Source organism: Hyperolius riggenbachi, chromosome 8 (assembly GCF_040937935.1).
Source record: "Hyperolius riggenbachi isolate aHypRig1 chromosome 8, aHypRig1.pri, whole genome shotgun sequence".
Taxonomy (NCBI): domain Eukaryota; kingdom Metazoa; phylum Chordata; class Amphibia; order Anura; family Hyperoliidae; genus Hyperolius; species Hyperolius riggenbachi.
The window spans coordinates 176,454,212-176,474,176 of record NC_090653.1 but is presented as its reverse complement, the minus strand read 5'-3'; the positions used below and the strand labels follow the sequence as shown (position 1 = coordinate 176,474,176).

The 19,965-nt window shown below is 46.0% G+C and overlaps 1 protein-coding gene across 4 annotated transcripts in view; it reads right to left on the bottom strand.

The window, feature by feature from the left end:
• The window catches only part of MID2 (midline 2), a 594,385-nt gene that overhangs the window by 106,090 nt on the left and 468,330 nt on the right, over window positions 1-19,965 (bottom strand). For all 4 annotated transcript variants that reach the window (XM_068247691.1, XM_068247690.1, XM_068247692.1 and 1 more), the window contains one exon: window positions 4,956-5,117. In XM_068247691.1, the coding sequence (XP_068103792.1) occupies window positions 4,956-5,117 (162 nt within the window). The remainder of the gene's footprint in view (window positions 1-4,955; window positions 5,118-19,965) is intronic.

Here is a 19,965-nt window from a genome sequence, read left to right as displayed (position 1 = left end):
AATCACCTCCCAACTTAACTGTGCTCCCTAGGACCTCTGCAGTGTCTATGTCAGTGTAGTGTCTCACCTGCCCGCCAGCACAGATGAGACGCTACTCTGCTAAAGACTCTGCAGAGTCCCGGGGGAGCAACAGTTAAGATGGGAGAGGAACACCTTGGGGGCCCCTACAAGTTCTGGGGCCCTGGGGCAATTGCCCATTTTTTCCTATGGTAGCTCCGGCCCTGCTTATAGGCCATCAGACTCTAGTCTACACTTATGTCCCTCTGTGGTACATAAGTGCTCCTGAAGTTCTCAACAACAAGCTGATACACTTTCCAAATTTTTTTCCGTTTTTGTGCAGGGTTGGTGGACTCCTCGACGGTGTTGTTATTGGCGACATGCAAAAACTTCATGATAAGGCTAATTGGATAAACATCACCGTTCCGAAGAAAGGGGTTGCAATAATCTTATCGGTGGTCCAATACCATTTCTGCAGAGGCTTCCCCACCACTCCATGCAGAATAATTAGGCCTAAAAACAGGCAAATGTAACCGGCTCTCATGTCCTACTCCTGGAAATGTGCCCTTGTGGAGCAGCCATCACTGACCTCGTTCACTGTTCACCTGGGTCAGGTGAAATATCTCCAGGTGCGTTGCTGTCACTCGAGTCCCCCAGTGACTGCAGATCCGGATTGCTGTCCTCAAACTCCACCAGCCCTTCCGGTGTGAGACACCTTCTCGAGGCTGACACCTCAGCAGATGATAGGCAGGCAGAGGTCTGTGCAGATAGCAGGCAGAGAGTAGTCAAAATCCAGGTAGAAATCGGCAACAGTAAATCAGTCAAAGTCCAGGCAAAAATCAGTGCAGGCAGAAGGCACAGAGAATAGTCAAAGTCCAGGCAAAAATCGGTAACAGGTAGGCAGAAAAGCAAATCAACAAATCACACAGATCACAGCTACTTAGCTCAGCCGTAGCTCAGATACCAGTAAGTTAATTGGCTTCCCCCTAAAAATTGGCCCTAGACACGATACATACAGATACATACATAGACATATAACTACAGTAGGGATTAGATTGTGAGCTCCTCTGAGGGACAGTTAGTGATAAGACAATATATACTCTGTACAGCGCTGCGGAAGATGGCGCTATATAAATACTAAATAATAATAATATAATAATTACTGATATTCTACTATCAGCAACATCTCGCTACAAATTTAATTTATGCTCTTTAAATACAGCCAAAAATATGCATCCAGCAAAGTCTTAAAGATTTAATGGAACGGTAACAGACTACAAAAAGTATTTTATGATAGTAAGGCTATATTCACTGTGGGGCGGTGCGGTTTAATGCAAAGTTAAAGTTGCAACGTGTCTGCGTTAGAAGGTAACGCACTGCAAGCAGTGAGTTACCACAATGCAACATTTTTAATGCAACTTTAACAGCCCATAGGATTAGCATTGCAGTGCTGTAAGCTGCGTTATAAGGCTTTATAACGTGCGACCATAACGTCCCACTGTGAATGCGACCTAAATGAAAAACTGGTTATGGTCTAGATACTGTCTGTATACCCATTCTTTTGTGAAATTTCAAGTAATTTACTACTATTGCCTTCGATACAAATGGTTGGTTTATTAAAATAGTTACATAGTTACATAGTTATTTTGGTTGAAAAAAAGACATACGTCCATCGAGTTCAACCAGTACAAAGTACAACTCCAGCCTGCTCCCTCACATATCCCTGTTGATCCAGAGGAAGGCGAAAAAACCCTTACAAGGCATGGTCCAATTGGCACCAAAAGGGAATAATTCCTTCCCGACTCCAGATGGCAATCAGATAAAATCCCTGGATCAACATCATTAGGCCTTACCTAGTAATTGTAGCCATGGATGTCATTCAACCCAAGGAAAGCATCTAAGCCCCCTTTAAATGCAGGTATAGAGTTTGCCATAACAACTTCCTGTGGCAATGCATTCCACATCTTGATCACTCTTACTGTAAAGAACCCTTTCCTAAATAAGTGGCTAAAACGTTTTTCCTCCATGCGCAGATCATGTCCTCTAGTCCTTTGAGAAGGCCTAGGGACAAAAAGCTCATCCGCCAGGCTATTATATTGCCTTCTGATGTATTTATACATGTTAATTAGATATCCTCTAAGGCTTCTTTTCTCTAGACTAAATAAACCCAGTTTATCTAACCTTTCTTGGTAAGTGAGACCTTCCATCCCACGTATCAATTTTGTTGCTCGTCTCTGCACCTGCTCTAAAACTGCAATATCTTTTTTGTAATGTGGTGCCCAGAACTGAATTCCATATTCCAGATGTGGCCTTACTAGAGAGTTAAACAGGGGCAATATTATGCTCGCATCTCGAGTTTTTATTTCCCTTTTAATGCATCCCAAAATTTTGTTAGCTTTAGCTGCAGCGGCTTGGCATTGAGTACGATTATTTAACTTGTTGTCGATGAGTACGCCTAAGTCCTTCTCCAAGTTTGATGTCCCCAACTGTCTCCCATTTATTTTGTATGGTGCTAGACCATTGGTACGACCAAAATGCATGACTTTACATTTTTCAACATTGAATTTCATCTGCCATTTATGTGCCCATATAGCCATCCTATCCAGATCCTGTTGCAATATGACACTATCTTCCTGAGAGTTGATGATTCTGCACAATTTTGTATGATCTGCAAAAATAGCAACATTGCTAACTACAGCATCCACTAGGTCATTAATAAATAAATTGAAGAGCACTGGACCCAGTACAGACCCCTGTGGGACCCCACTGCTAACAGTCTCCCATTTTGAGTATGATCCATTGACCACAACTCTTTGTTTTCTGTCCATTAGCCAGTTCCCTATCCAAGCACACAGACTCTTCCCCAGTCCTTGCATCCTCAACTTTTGCACCAGACTTTTGTGGGGAACAGTGTCGAAGGCCTTAGCAAAGTCCAAGTATATCACATCTACAGCATTCCCAATATCCATATTAGCATTCACTACCTCATAAAAGCTGAGCATGTTAGTCAAACAGGACCTGTCTTTAGTAAACCCATGTTGATGCTGAGAAATAAGATTATTTTCTACTATGAAGTCATGTATAGTATCTCTTAGTAACCCCTCAAATAGTTTGCATACAACTGATGTTAAGCTTACAGGTCTATAATTTCCTAGATCTGATTTTTTGCCCTTCTTAAATAATGGGAAAATGCGGGCTGTACGCCAATCCACTGGGACTCTGCCAGTTGAAAGAGAGTCACAAAAGATAAGATAAAGGGGTTTATCTATAACTGAACTTAAGTCCCTTAGGACCCGAGGATGCATGCCATCCGGGCCAGGTGCCTTGTCTATTTTTAATTTATTTAGTCTTGCCTTTACTTCTTCCTGCGTTAAGTATTTAATATTACAGTTTGAAGATTGAGACTCTTCTGCCTCTGTAATTTGCAACAGTGCTGTTTCCTTTGTGAAGACAGAAGCAAAGAAAGCATTTAATAACTCTGCCTTACCTTGGTCATCCACCATTGAGTTCCCACCCTCATCCTTTAGGAGTCCTATACAGTCAACCTTTCTTTTTTTAGAGTTGATGTACTTGTAAAACTTTTTTGGGTTAGATTTGATATCCCTAGCGATTTGATTTTCAGCTTCGATCTTTGCCAGCCTAATTTCTTTTTTACAATTTTTATTGCACTCCTTATAATTGCTGAGTGCAGCCTTGGTCCCCTCCTGTTTTAGGACCTTATAGGCATTCTTTTTCCTCTTCATTTTATCTCTAACCTTTATATTCATCCATAGAGGCCTTTTTTATTCCTAGACATTTTGTTTCCATATGGGATATACATACTACAATATTGATTGAGAATACGTTTAAAAGCTTGCCATTTCCCTTCAGTGTCCTCCCCTTGTAGTACATTATCCCAGTTCACCAAACTTAGTGCCTGCCTAATTTGATTGAACTTTGCTTTTCTAAAATTCATAGTTTTAGTGATCCCGCTGCCCCGTGGCCTATCAGTCACCAGATCAAACGTTATCATGTTGTGATCACTATTTCCCAAATGTTCTTGAACCTGCACATTTGATACATTATCTGGTCTATTAGAAATGATCAGATCCAGTAACGCATTTCCCCTAGTTGGTTCCGTTATCATTTGAGTCAAGTAATTGTCCTGTAGTGCTGCCAGAAATCTGCTGCTTTTACCAGAATGGGTAGCCTCAATACCCCAGTCAATGTCTGGAAAGTTGAAGTCGCCCATAACTATGACCTCATTTTTACTTGCAGCTTTTTCAATTTGCTGTAGTAATCGCAGTTCTGCAGCTTCATTAATATGAGGTGGTCTGTAGCATACCCCAATAAGCAATTGGCAACTTTTACTTCCACCATGAATATTTACCCAAACGGACTCCACATCTTCGCAATCTTCCTCCATCTCATCGTTGAGGACAGCTGTAAAAGAATTCTTAACAAAGAGACAAACCCCTCCACCTTTTTTCCCTGTTCTATCCCTCCTAAACACATTGTATCCTTTTAAATTAGCTATCCAGTCATGGCTTTCATCCATTCATGTCTCGGTTATTCCCACAATGTCATAGCCTTTGTCATTCAGAATGAACTCTAGTTCGTCTATTTTATTTGCAAGGCTCCGAGCATTGGTTACCATGCACTTTATATTTTTACCACCACATTTACCAATTTTGTTTTCCTGAAATGGGCTACTTGAAGTTTTACCAACCTCCTTAATCTTTACACTGTCCCCACCCCCCTCTCCAACCCCCATAATGTTAGGCTCCCACTGTCTTTTTACCTTATCTTGTCTACATATTGAGACTTTATCCTCCCGCCTCCCCCCAGATCCTAGTTTAAAATCTCCTCCAACTGTTTAGCCATCTTCTCCCCCAATAACATAGTATAGTATAGTATAACATATTCTGATATACCAATTTTTAAAATGTTAGCAAGCAAGCAAACTATCAGATACTCACTGTTGGTCTTGAGTCTTGCTGGATCACTGTGTCTGCTCCCAGCCTGGTTAATTGCTTTGACAAGGAAAATATAACGAGTACCACTCTGAAGCCCATGCACAGTGTAATGGTTTTGCTTGATATTGGGCACGATCATCCAACTCTCCATAGAGCTATACAGGCCTGCATTGTGACAGAGACAGCAGTTTAAAAATAGCTTTCAGATCTATTGAAAATTAGGTAAGGTCAGGGTGAGTTTAACCACTTCACCTTGAAGGGGTTTTCCCCTTAAAAAACCAGAGCAATTTTCACCTGTCAGTGCTCCTTCTATTCATTCCCCTATAACTTTATTACTACTTATCACAACGAAACAATCTATCTCTTGTTTTTTTCCGCCACCGATTAGGCTTTCTTTGGGGGGTACTTTTTGCTAAGCTTTATCTTATTCTAACTTTATTTTAATGGGAATAATAAGAAAAAAAAACATTATTTCTCCGTTTTCGGCCAATATAGTTTTAAAATAATACGTGCTAAAGTCCCTGCACAGAGTTGCACCATTTTGCAGGGACATAGTTACTCGTTCCAGGGGAGGGGACGTGGTTAAAGCAACAATAAACATTGCAAACAGCTGGCATCTCCATTAACACACATCTGTATTTATGCTGTTACATACATGTCCCTGTTGGGTGGAAAAAATAAATTTAGCCGAGTTCATCCAGAAGAGTGTCATTATACTTTTCATTTACACCTACTCAAACAACATATAGTTCAAACACTGCAGGCTCCCAGGGTCAGTCCCCTTATTTTGTTCACCTATGACACAATCATAACTAATTAATAATTGCTACAATGATTACTGTTCATGGATGCAAGACATTTTTCTGAGAAATTGCCAGTGATGGGCAAAAATGGCGTTATCCTTTTCCCATTAATCTTCATGAAAATAATGTTTAATTCGACTATCGAGTGCCACCCAAAAAATTATATTGTAATGAATTTGTGATTTTTTTTCTTATTTTTTGCAAATTTTCCCACTAAAAATAAACTATTTTTAAGGTTTCAGGAATTTTCACGCTAAAAATGAACTATTTTTTGCGTTTCCCAGAATTTTTGCCATATTGCAAAGTCTATGGGGTTGTGCATAACAACATGGTGCATCATGATGCGGTTCTGCAGCAACCTGCGGCAGAGTGGAAGTCATTAAGTCTATGGCGATGTGTGTGTGGAAACCTGCTGCAGGTTTTACGAGTCACACATGCACCTAAGTGTATTTTTAGCAATACCCTTTCGTGCACGTGATTGCTTCGGCCATAGAAAGTGAGCGTCACTTCCTGCATGGTCAGCTGCAAGACGGGGATTACAACGTACTAATGCGGTAATTCCCAAAGGCCTGGTTTTGGTTGTGTGGTGCGGCACAGTGTGATTCCAGCCTTACGATCCTGGCAAAAGGGCAGTAAATTGTGTGTTTGTTCTTCTTCACGTTCCACGGGAGACGCACGCCGAAACCTTCATTCCACATGGTTTTGTCAGATAACTGCCTAGACAGAACCTTCTGGTTTTCCCTGACTTCCAACCCACAGACAAGTATGATAGGATATACAGTGGTGTGAAAAACTATTTGCCTCCTTCCTGATTTCTTATTCTTTTGCATGTTTGTCACACTTAAATGTTTCTGCTCATCAAAAACCGTTAACTATTAGTCAAAGATAACATAATTGAACACAAAATGCAGTTTTAAATGATGGTTTTTATTATTTAGTGAGAAAAATAACTCAAAACCTACATGGCCCTGTGTGAAAAAGAAATTGCCCCCTGAACCTAATAACTGGTTGGGCCACCCTTAGCAGCAATAACTGCAATCAAGCGTTTGCAATAACTTGCAACGAGTCTTTTACAGTGCTCTGGAGGAATTTTGGCCCACACATCTTTGCAGAATTGTTGTAATTCAGCTTTATTTGAGGGTTTTCTAGCATGAACCACCTTTTTTAAGGTCATGCGACAACATCTCAATAGGATTCAGGTCAGGGCTTTGACTAGGCCACTCCAAAGTCTTCATTTTGTTTTTCTTCAGCCATTCAGAGGTGGATTTGCTGGTGTGTTTTGGGTCATTGTCCTGCTGCAGCACCCAAGATCGCTTCAGCTTGAGTTGACAAACAGATGGCTGGACGTTCTCCTTCAGGATTTTTTGGTAGACAGTAGAATTCATGGTTCCATCTATCACAGCAAGCCTTCCAGGTCCTGAAGCAGCAAAACAACCCCAGACCATCACACTACCACCACCATATTTTATTGTTGGTATGATGTTCTTTTGCTGAAATGCTGTGTTACTTCTACGCCAGATGTAACGGGACACGCACCTTCCAAAAAGTTCAACTTTTGTCTCGTCGGTCCACAAGGTATTTTCCCAAAAGTCTTGCCAATCATTGAGATGTTTTTTTAGCAAAATTGAGACAAGCCTTAATTTTCTTTTTGCTTAAAAGTGGTTTGCGCCTTGGATATCTGCCATGCAGACCGTTTTTGCCAAGTCTCTTTCTTATGTTGAGTCGTGAACAATGACTTTAATTGAAGCAAGTGAGGCCTGCAGTTCTTTAGATGTTGTCCTGGGGTCTTTTGTGGCCTCTCGGATGAGTTTTCTCTGCGCTCTTGGGGTAATTTTGGTCGGCCAGCCACTCCTGGGAAGGTTCATCACTGTTCCATGTTTTTGCCGTTTGTGGATAATGACTCTCACTGTGGTTCGCTGGAGTCCCAAAGCTTTAGAAATGGCTTTATAACCTTTACCAGACTGATAGATCTCAATTACAGTACTTTGTTCTCATTTGTTCCTGAATTTCTTTGGATCTTGGCACGATGTCTAGCTTTTGAGGTGCTTTTGGTCTACTTCTCTGTGTCAGATAGCTCCTATTTAAGTGATTTCTTGATTGAAACAGGTGTGGCAGTAATCAGGCCTGGGGGTGACTACAGAAATTGAACTCAGGTGTGATAAACCACAGTTAAGTTACTTTTTAACAAGGGGGGCAATCACTTTTTCACACATGGCCATGTAGATTTGGAGGTTTTTTTTCTCACTAAATAATAAAAACCATCATTTAAAACTGCATTTTGTGTTCAAGTATGTTATCTTTGACTAATAGTTAACAGTTTTTGATGAGCAGAAACATTTAAGTGTGACAAACATGCAAAAGAATAAGAAATCAGGAAGGGGGCAAATAGTTTTTCACACCACTGTATATATATATATATATATATATATATATATATATATATATATATATATATATATATATATATATATAGTCTATAAATACACTGTTTTGTATACTGTATATCATATTGTGATGGTTTTGACATCTGTGAGCTTGCAATATAAGTGACAGACATACAAATACGAGATCTACTTTTGAATCTATGGGATACCAGCCTACAGTGTATTTGTGCCTTTAAGCCGAGAATAATATGCTACTCCTGATGAAGTGAATGATACAATTATCTTATTCACAAAACGCGTCGAGACATCGAGTATATCTCGGCCATTGTGTATCTATTGCTATTTCAGTACATACGGACACTCTGATTCCAGTGTGACCCCACTTTAGTTTATATAGTGGGGGTCACTTATTGAGAGTGAATTCCGTTCAAAAGCCCCCATACAGGGGAGCAATCAAAAAGTCGTATGATGAATTATTGTTATTGTATGTAACACTTATTACTGTGATGGTTATATCAGCTTGTGTCTGTTCTAGCTTTATGTGAATTTTCTTAAATACGTTTTATGTGTTTATAATAAAATATATGTTTTAATTATTATATGATCTGACTCAAAACTCATCTCAGTATCTCTGAATACATTGAGAAGCTGGTTGTCCCCAAAAGCCCTATATGCCCATATCATGATTTGCATCTAATGAGGGCTAAAAGGGACATACCTATGAGTAACTTCATTGGATAATATTATTTACCAGGACTTATTGGTCCATCTGTACTTAGAGCATTTGAATCAAAGGGGCAGTAAATTGTTTGTTCTTCTTCACCTTTACCGTTTCTCATAAACTCATGCAAATGGGTAAAAGGGGTCATTAAGTAACACTATTCCATTAACCATAAAGGAATAAATGTTAAAAACAAGCAAACAAAAACAAAACAAAAATGAAAACAAAAACAAAACAAAACAAAAAACAAAGAACAGAACATTGCAAAAGTATTTTATTGAAATACATGCACAGGTTTTAAAAGTATAGTGTTCAAATTTAGCATATGTGTGCCTATTTTCCAGTGTTTCTTAACTAGAGATGGCCCGAATGGTTCGAGGCGAACTTTCGGTGGTTGGCGTTCGCCAGCGAAGACAAACTTTTTTTTTTAGCTAACTACTGGGGCACCTACCTATGCCTACCTACCTATACTGGGACTCCTACCTATGCCTTGCTAACTACTGGGGCACCTACCTACCTATACTGGGACACCTACCTATGCCTACCTACCTATACTGGGACACCTACCTATGCCTACCTACCTATACTGGGACTCCTACCTATGCCTAGCTAACTACTGGGGCACCTACCTATGCCTATCTACCTATACTGGGACACCTATCTATGCCTACCTACATACAAGAAGATAATAAGGTCGTTGCTTCATTGTGGACAGACCAAATTTGATCAGCTGGACAGTCACTGTTGTTCTATCATTGAGCTACCACAGCCCGGCGACCATATGGGCTTGAACACCGCCACGGCCTGCTCTCTCGCCATGGTGCGCACCAGTCCAGCACGGCCATCACTACGCAAACAGCTGTTTGCAGTGCGTTACACAGTGAGTTTGGAGTGTTAGTGTGAAGCAGTACTCTAATTACACTCCCTGATTGATGTATACACATGCAAGATGTTTGAAAGCACTTAAGGCCTGCAATTTAGCATTCAATGTGATTTCTGCCCTTAAAACGCTGCTTTGCGTTAAATCCAGATTTTTCCCCGGGACTTTTGGGGTGTATCCCACTCATCCATGCCCCCCTCTAGGTGTTAGACCCCTTGAAACATCTTTTCCATCACTTTTGTGGCCAGCATAAATTTTTCTAGTTTTCGAAGTTCGCATCCCCATTGAAGTCTATTGCGGTTCGCAAAAGTTAGCGCGAACCGAACCTTTTGCGGAGGTTAGCGAACCTAAAATTGGAGGTTCGGGCCATCTCTAGAAATTTCAACAAACATAACAAAACTTGTGAACAAAATATTTCAGGATATTGCTAAGAATGAAAAAAACTTGTTCTAAGCACAATGTTTCCATCAAAGCATTAAACATATAATACAAGCAAATATTAAGTAGTGACTTGCTAAATATGGAAACTTTTGTATAGCACTCACATTCCTTATCTTGGTATAAGCTGCCTTACCCCCAAAATACATTGATTCTCCAGAGTACAGTGAGCACTTCCCATTGGTCCTTTCATGTGGACCATTTGAAATCCCTGGTTGCAAGTTAAAATACACCCTGGAAAAAGGACTGCACAATCATACTGTGAGGAAACGCGGAAAAGCCGCCGTGTGTGCCAAGAGGCAGGCGGCTGACTCCGCGTCCTACACGGTGGTTTGCTTGCGTCTGGTTGTGTGGTGGAACGCGGAAAAGCCGCCGCATGTCCTGACAGCAAAGCGGCTGTTTGCATGCAGCAGCATGTGCTTGGTGTGGCTGGGTCTGTTAGTGCACCTAGGCAGATGGAGAGCTATGCTCGCGCGGGCCTGAATTCAGGACCTTTATACCTGCAGAGGAAGTGTCAGCTGATCAGGAAGGTCAGCTGATTCCTGCAGGACTCATGATTGGCTGAATGGTTCGGGCGGGGCAGCAGAGTCCAGCAACTATATATTCTGCTGCTTAGTCAGTTGCTGGTTGCCTGTCGTTGCAATCACTTCGTGGTACCACGCAGACCCTTAGTCAGATCCGAAAGTGTGCCGGGACCAGCTGGAGCTGTAATCCTACACTTAGCTAGATTCTGTTGATAGTCTAAAGTACTAGTTTGATTTTGATTATCTGTTATGACTTTCTGCCTGTCTGACTACACTGCCTCTGTCTTCTGATCCTGTACTTTGTTTGTCTGTGAGTTGCCGACTTGGCCTTCCCGACCCTGAGAACTATCTGTATCGCTAGGAGATAGTTCATGCCTGTATGTGCTGGGCACCTGCTTCACAGGGCCAGCTCTGTATGTGCTGGGCACCTGCTCCATAGGGCCAGCTCTGTATTTGCTGGGCACCTGCTTTACAGGGCCAGCTCTGTATGTGCTGGGCACCTGCTCCATAGGGCCAGCTCTGTATCTGCTGGGCACCTGCTCACAGGGCCAGCTCTGTATTTGCTGGGCACCTGCTCCTCAGGGCCAGCGCTGTATTTGCTGGGCACCTGCTCCTCAGGGCCAGCACTGTATGTGCTGGGCACCTGCTCCACAGGGCCAGCTCTGTATTTACTGGGTACCTGCTCCATAGGACCAGCTCTGTATTTGCTGGGCACCTGCTCCCCAGGGCCAGCGCTGTATTTGCTGGGCACCTGCTCCTCAGGGCCAGCACTGTATGTGCTGGGCACCTGCTCCACAGGGCCAGCTCTATATTTACTGGGTACCTGCTCCATAGGGCCAGCTCTGTATTTGCTGGGCACCTGCTCCCCAGGGCCAGCGCTGTATTTGCTGGGCACCTGCTCCAAAGGGCCAGCTCTGTATTTACTGCCCCAGGGCCCATCCTGTATTCATTGGGAACCTGCTCCTCAGGTTCCTCAAGCTTGTTACTATTCTTCTGTATTCTGATCTTGTACCTTGTCATTCTGATACCCTGTTGCCAAACCTCGGCTCACTCTTAGACTCTGCATCTGACTCCTGATTCTGTACCCCGATATTTCTGATACCCTGTTGCCGAACCCTGCTTGTTTATTAGTCTCCGCCTCTGCGTTCTGAATCTGTACTGTATCTGTCCGTGTGTTACGACCTGGCTTGCCTGACTTCGAGAACTGACCTTACTGTTAGAGGCAGTTCCCAGATCTGTTAGTGACACTCTCTCCTAGGTGTCACTCACGTTCTGTCCTTCCTACGCTCCGCCTGACTCCTCCCCCGGGAGAGTCCAGGCCTTCGGAAGGAATCTGTATTGCTGCAGTACTTCATACTGTACGGCACTTGTTTCTGAGGCTTAGTCCTCGAGGTATTTCTGTTGCACCAAGCACTTACACTACTCAGGTGTTCAGAGGTTAGCGTTATATCGGATTATCGGTGATACTGCAGATCATCGATAATCGGGTATATTCTGCATTCTCGGTGATACTGCAGTTCACCGGTAATCAGACCCTCTCTCTGCTACACCGATCGTGACAGAACGACAGGCCCCAAAAAAAACCATGGTGACACTTGCTGAACGGATCGATGTGTTAACCGCTACTCTTAAGGAGGTTAAGAAAACGGTTGATACATTGCAGACTCAGGTTAACCAACTGACTGAGTCAATTAAGTGTATTTTAAACTCTGTTGCACCAGTGTCACCCCCCGCTGTAATTCAATCTAGTACCCTCACCTGGGAAATTCGTAGGGCACCACTCTAGGTTATCTGAATCAGAGAGGACGCGAAGACGCCTAGAGGGTCTTTGCTTCTATTGCGGACAACATGACCATTGGGTACGAAATTGCAGGAAAAAGTCAAGAAAAATTTTTGGGGGGATGGTGAGAGGCCCGAGTTCTAAGGAGTCTGCTGCGCCATCCCCGGGAAATACGGGTTCTGGTGCTAGTTCAGATCCCGGCCTCCAGAAACCATGTGTTGGTGTAACTAAACTTATGGTGGGAAATCTGTCGCTTAAATATCACCCCGATTTAGATACCTCCCGTCCGTCTGATAAATCTTTTCCATGTTCACAGTGTAAATAGGATTTTGTATATTATGCAGATCTCCTCAATCATAGAAAGTCCCACGTACATCCTGCACCACCTATTATTCCTGAGGAATTGCATTCTGGTGAAAAGTCGTATAGGGGAAGTGCGACCTCACTGGGATCAGAGATTAGTTTTGAGGAACAACAGATAGAGAGCTACTATGCGGATAACATTTCCGAACTTTACGAGAGTGATGGCTCTATCTATAGTCATGAATCTGCTGTGCAAGGGTCAAGCTTGCTTATTGCAGCAAATCGAGTTCAGGAGTCTGAAACCGTACAGTCTTCAGCTCCATCATCTGACCAGATTCTAAGTAACAAGAAACCACATTCATGTTCTGAGCATAATTTAGATCCTGTTAATCATAGTAGGCCCCACTTTAAGGGATACATATATTCATGTTCTAAGTGTGGGGACTCTTTTGTACCTGAGGGACGACCTGTGACTAATGGGAAATCTCACACAGGTGAGAAATTATACGTGTGTCCTGTATGTGAGGAGAAACTTCTCAGTCATGGGAAGTCTCACACCAATGAGAAAACGTATTCATGTTTTGAGTGTGGGGTCCCTTTTGTACCCGAACTACCGCCTGTAGCTCATGGGAAATCTCACACTGGTGAGAAGTTGTACTGGTGTTCTTTATGTGAGGAAGAACTTCTCAGTCATGGGAAGTCTCACACTGATGGGAAATTACATTAATGTTCTGAGTGTGGGAAATGTTTTAAACATAACACAAATCTTGTCAATCGTAGCAACTCACACTGCGGGGGATAGCTTTATTCATCTCCTGAGTGTGTAAGATGTTTTGTAAATAACACTGAACTTCTCAGTCATTGGAAGTCTCACACCCAGGGGCGTAGCAATAGGCCCTGCAGCGCCTGCGCCCGCGGGGGGGCCTGGCCCCCCCCTGGGGCCCGCTCGGGCCCGTTTTTTGGGGGCTGGAGGGGTGGCAGCATGAGGGGAAAGCCTTGCCCACAGTCGGCGGGGAGAGGGGAAGTTCCCCCCTCTCCCTCACCTCGGGGCTCTCCCCTCTGCGCCCCCCTCCAGCTAGTGAATGTGTGTGGGCAGCAGCGGCGGCGGGATACATACCTTCTTCCTTGCGTTCCATCGCCGCCTTCTCGCTCTAGCGACTGACGTCACTTCCGGAAGCTCTGAAATGCTGCAGGGGGATTTTCTGGTGTCTGCTGCCCACATTACGATTTTCTGGTCACTGCTGCCCACATTGCGATTTTCAGGTGTCTGCTGCCCACATTCCGATTTTCTGGTCACTGCTGCACACATTGCGATTTTCTGGTGTCTGCTGCCCACATTACGATTTTCTGGTGTCTGCTGCCCACATTGTGATTTTCAGGTGTCTGCTGCCCACATTACGATTTTCTGGTCACTGCTGCACACATTGCGATTTTCTGGTGTCTGCTGCCCACATTACGATTTTCTGGTGTCTGCTGCCCACATTGCGATTTTCAGGTCACTGCTGCACACATTAGGATTTTCTGGTGTCTGCTGCCCACATTAGGATTTTCTGGTGTCTGCTGCCCACATTGCGATTTTCTGGTGACTGCTGCCCACATGGCGATTTTCTGGTGACTGCTGCCCACATGGCGATTTTCTGGTGACTGCTGCCCACATTGCAGTTTTTTGGTGAACTCTGCCCACATTACGATTTTCTGTCCCACATTACGATATTCTGGTGAACGCTGCCCACATTACGATTGTCTGGTGAATGCTGTCCACGTTACAATTTTCTGGTGACTGCTGCTCACGTTACGATTTTCTGGTGACTGGTGCCCACATTACGATTTTCTGGTGAACTCTGCCCACATTATGATCTTCTGGTGAACTCTGCCCACATTATGATTTTCTGGTGAACGCTGCCCACATTACGATTGTCTGGTGAATGCTGTCCACGTTACAATTTTCTGGTGACTGGTGCCCACATTACGATTTTCTGGTGAACTCTGCCCACATTATGATTTTCTAAAGGCCCACATTACGATTTTTTGGTGAACTCTGCCCACATTACGATTTTCTGGCCCACATTACGATTGTCTGGTAAAATGCTGCCCACTTTACAATTAATTTACAGTGAAACGCTGCCCCATTACGATTATTTGGCACCTATGGGGGAGGGGGGGGCCCATCCAAATATTCGCAGGGGGGCCCAGTGATTTCTAGTTACGCCCCTGCTCACACCGATGAGAAAACGTATTCATGTTCTGAGTGTGGGAAATGTTTTTCGCCTGATGCACCGGTTGTCACTCATGAGAAATCTCGCACCTGTGAAAGCTTGTATTTATGTTCGGGAATGCGAGACATTTAGTGACTGTTACATTTATACCTTGTTCCAAAATTCTGAATCTGACATAGGACGGTCCTCGACTTTGGTATCTGATCAGGTGAAGATGAGATGAGGACGTCGCTATCATTGTCTCCTGGGGCGTGTCCGGAGTCCACGCCTCAGGGGGGGGGGGGGGGGTACTGTGAGGAAACGCGGAAAAGCCACCGTGTGTGCCAAGAGGCAGGCAGCTGACTCCGCGTCCTACGCGGTGGTTTGCTTGCGTCTGGTTGTGTGGTGGAACGCGGAAAAGCCGCCGCATGTCCTGACAGCAAAGCGGCTGTTTGCATGCAGCAGCATGTGCTTGGTGTGGCTGGGTCTGTTAGTGCACCTAGGCAGATGGAGAGCTATGCTCGCGCGGGCCTGAATTCAGGACCTTTATACCTGCAGAGGAAGTGTCAGCTGATCAGGAAGGTCAGCTGATTCCTGCAGGACTCATGATTGGCTGAATGGTTCGGGCGGGGCAGCAGAGTCCAGCAACTATATATTCTGCTGCTTAGTCAGTTGCTGGTTGCCTGTCGTTGCAATCACTTCGTGGTAGCACGCAGACCCTTAGTCAGATCCGAAAGTGTGCCGGGACCAGCTGGAGCTGTAATCCTACACTTAGCTAGATTCTGTTGATAGTCTAAAGTACTAGTTTGATTGTGATTATCTGTTATGACTTTCTGCCTGTCTGACTACACTGCCTCTGTCTTCTGATCCTGTACTTTGTTTGACTGTGAGTTGCCGACTTGGCCTTCCCGACCCTGAGAACTATCTCTATCGCTAGGAGATAGTTCATGCCTGTATGTGCTGGGCACCTGCTTCACAGGGCCAGCTCTGTATGTGCTGGGCACCTGCTCCATAGGGCCAGCTCTGTATTTGCTGGGCACCTGCTTCACAGGGCCAGCTCTGTATGTGCTGGGCACCTGCTCCATAGGGCCAGCTCTGTATCTGCTGGGCACCTGCTCACAGGACCAGCTCTGTATTTGCTGGGCACCTGCTCCTCAGGGCCAGTGCTGTATTTGCTGGGCACCTGCTCCTCAGGGCCAGCACTGTATGTGCTGGGCACCTGCTCCACAGGGCCAGCTCTGTATTTACTGGGTACCTGCTCCATAGGGCCAGCTCTGTATTTGCTGGGCACCTGCTCCCCAGGGCCAGCGCTGTATTTGCTGGGCACCTGCTCCTCAGGGCCAGCACTGTATGTGCTGGGCACCTGCTCCACAGGGCCAGCTCTGTATTTACTGGGTACCTGCTCCATAGGGCCAGCTCTGTATTTGCTGAGCACCTGCTCCCCAGGGCCAGCGCTGTATTTGCTGGGCACCTGCTCCACAGGGCCAGCTCTGTATTTACTGCCCCAGGGCCCATCCTGTATTCATTGGGAACCTGCTCCTCAGGTTCCTCAAGCTTGTTACTATTCTTCTGTATTCTGATCTTGTACCTTGTCATTCTGATACCCTGTTGCCGAACCTCGACTCGCTCTTAGACTCTGCATCTGACTCCTGATTCTGTACCCCGATATTTCTGATACCCTGTTGCCGAACCCTGCTTGTTTATTAGTCTCCGCCTCTGCGTTCTGAATCTGTACTGTATCTGTCCGTGTGTTACGACCTGGCTTGCCTGACTTCAAGAACTGACCTTAATGTTAGAGGCAGTTCCCAGATCTGTTAGTGACACTCTCTCCTAGGTGTCACTCACGTTCTGTCCTTCCTACGCTCCGCCTGACTCCTCCCCCGGGAGAGTCCAGGCCTTCGGAAGGAATCTGTATTGCTGCAGTACTTCATACTGTACGGCACTTGTTTCTGAGGCTTAGTCCTCGAGGTATTTCTGTTGCACCAAGCACTTACACTACTCAGGTGTTCAGAGGTTAGCGTTATATCGGATTATCGGTGATACTGCAGATCATCGATAATCGGGTATATTCTGCATTCTCGGTGATACTGCAGTTCACCGGTAATCAGACCCTCTCTCTGCTACACCGATCGTGACACATACCTCCCAACTTTTGAAAATGCCAAAGAGGGACACTTAAGCCACGCCCCCTGTGCGGCCTTAAGCCACACCCCTGCTTTTGCAGGAGCGTGACAATGGGAGGGAGGAGGGTGCCAGTGGGTTGGGAGAAGGGTGCAACTGGGTGGGGAGGAAGGTGCCCGTGGGGGGGAGGTGGGTGCCAGTAGGTGGGGAGGAGGGTGCCAGTAGGTGGGGAGGAAGGTGCCCGTGGATGGGGAGGAGGGTGCCATTGTGGGTGAGGAGGAGGGTGTCCATGGGTGGAGAGTAGGGTGTCCATGGGTGGGGAGGAGGGTGCCACTGGGTGGGAGGAAGGTGCCTGTGGCTGGAGAGTAGGGTGCACATGGGTGGGGTGGAGGGTGCCACTAGGTGGAAAGTAGGGTGCCAATAGGTGGGGAGGAGGATGCATCTGGGTTGGGAGGAGGGTGCCCATTTTGCGTAGGAGGGTGTCACTGGGTGGAGAGTAGGGTGCCCAGGGGTGGAGAGGAGGGTGCCACTTAGGGTGGGGAGGAGGGTGCCACTTTGGGTGGGTAGGAGGGTGCCACTTTGGGTGGGGAGGAGGGTGCATCTGGGTGGGGAGGAGGGTGCCACTTTGGGTGGGAAGGAGGGTGCATCTGGGTGGGAAGGAGGGTGCCACTTTGGGTGGGTAGGGTGGGGAGGAGGGTGCCACTTTGGGTGGGGAGGAGGGTGCATCTGGGTGGGGAGGAGGGTGCCACTTGGGTGGGGAGGAGGGTGCATCTGGGTGGGGAGGAGGGTGCCACTTGGGTGGGGAGGAGGGTGCCACTTGGGTGGGGAGGAAGGTGCATCTGGGTGGGGAGGAGGGTGCCACTTGGGTGGGGAGGAGAGTGCATCTGGGTGGGGAGGAGGGTGCATCTGGGTGGGGAGGAGGGTTCCACTTGGGTGGAGAGGAGAGTGCATCTGGGTGGGGAGAAGGGTGCCACTTGGGTGGGTAGGCTGGGCAGGAGGGTGCCTGGGCAGAGAGGAGGCAAAAAAAAAATCGATGCTCCAGCCAAGCAATGCGGGGAGTGGGGGCTGCATCATTCCTCCCTCCCTCCCTCCGGCTCTCTGAATCAGCTGCCTACTGTGTGTGCCCCCCCGAGATGCACAGTTTGCACAGTGGTGGTCACATACCTGTCTATGCGCTCGTACGGGAGCTGGCTCTTCTCTTCTAGTTCCTGTTTCCTATGACGTCATAGGAAACAGGAAGTAGAATGAAGCCGGCTCCAGTACGAGCGCATAGACAGGTATGTGACCACCGCTGCGCAAACTGTGCATCTCGGGGGGGCACACACAGTAGGCAGCTGATTCAGAGAGCCAGAGGGAGGGAGGGAGGAATGATGCAGCCCCCACTCCCCGCATTGCACGGCTGGAGCATCAACTTTTTTTTTCAGTCAGCTCTGAGGCTGCCTAGCCCGGGACTTCGGGGGGTGGCAGCGGGATAGCGGGAGGGGCCCCCAAACCCGGGACAGTCCAGCCGAATACGGGACGGTTCAGTATATGAAAGAGTGACTGCATCCGCACTCCAAATATTGAATATGTGCATACACGGTGTGCTAGCAACAGGACCAAGAGAAAGGTTTCATGGAGAAGAAAACAAAAGCAATTCTGCACAAACTGCTGCACCACCAATTATGAATATAACAAAGCTTTATTGAACATTCTGTATAAACATTATAAAAACATTTTAAAACTGATTGCTATGAAAAGCAAATCACCACAATGCAGTGTTATGTGGGAACAACATCACAAATGCCTCACCTCCTATATCACAAATAAACCCTGATGGCTGCCAAGGATGATACTCAACGTGGGTTCATGGGATTGAACCCACCATTAGGTATATAAGACCCGGGTCTGGGCTAGTTGCTAAAAAGTGGAGAGGGTTAAAGTGAGAACCACCAATGAGAGATCTCCTATGAACAACTGTGAAAAAAGGATCAAAAAAAGTGCTAGAGTGCAACAATATGCTCATGCACCATGAGAGATGGTAAATATAAACATGCATGAACAGTGCATATAGGGATCATGGATACCAGTGGGTTAGGGGGTATACATACGTAGCCCAGGATGATAGATGAAGGCAGCCATGGAGTAAGGGTGGAGAGAGGCACACAAGACAGGTATGTAACCACTGCTGCGCAAACTGTGCATCTCGGGGGGGCACACACAGTAGGCAGCTGATTCCGAGAGCCGGAGGGAGGGGGGAATGATGCAGCCCCCACTCCCTGCGTTGCGCGGCTGGAGCATCGATTTTTTTTTCAGTCAGCTCTGAGGCTGCCTAGCCCGGGACTTCGGGGGGTGGCAGCGGGATAGCGGGAGGGGCCCCCAAACCCGGGACAGTCCCGCCGAAAACGGGACGGTTGGGGGGCATGGCACAATAGCTACCCTTCTTCAGCTACCCTTCTTCAGTATTTGCAGACTTGATTTTATTTGAGCTAAAAAAAGTCCACATTGCAGACTGACAAAATATGTGCTAGGAAACCACTGCTTTATGCATATAATCAGGGCCGGATTTACAATAAGGCACTGGATGCACGTGACTACAGGCGCCTGATGATGGAAAGGGGGCTCATTCCCTTCCCCGAGTGCCTCCCTCCCTCCTTCCTTTCATAGAGACCTGATGAGAATATAAATGAGAAGTTACTCACCCTGCTCTTGGCATTCCACTGATGAGATCTCCCCCTTCAGTCAGAGGCACCTCTAGTTACTTAATACTGAAGTTCCTCTAGCTGCCTAATATTTGGGAACCACCTCTAGCTACTTAATATTGAGGGTACTTCTGGCTACCTAATACTAAGGGGCACCAGTAGCTGCCTATGATGGGCAAGGGA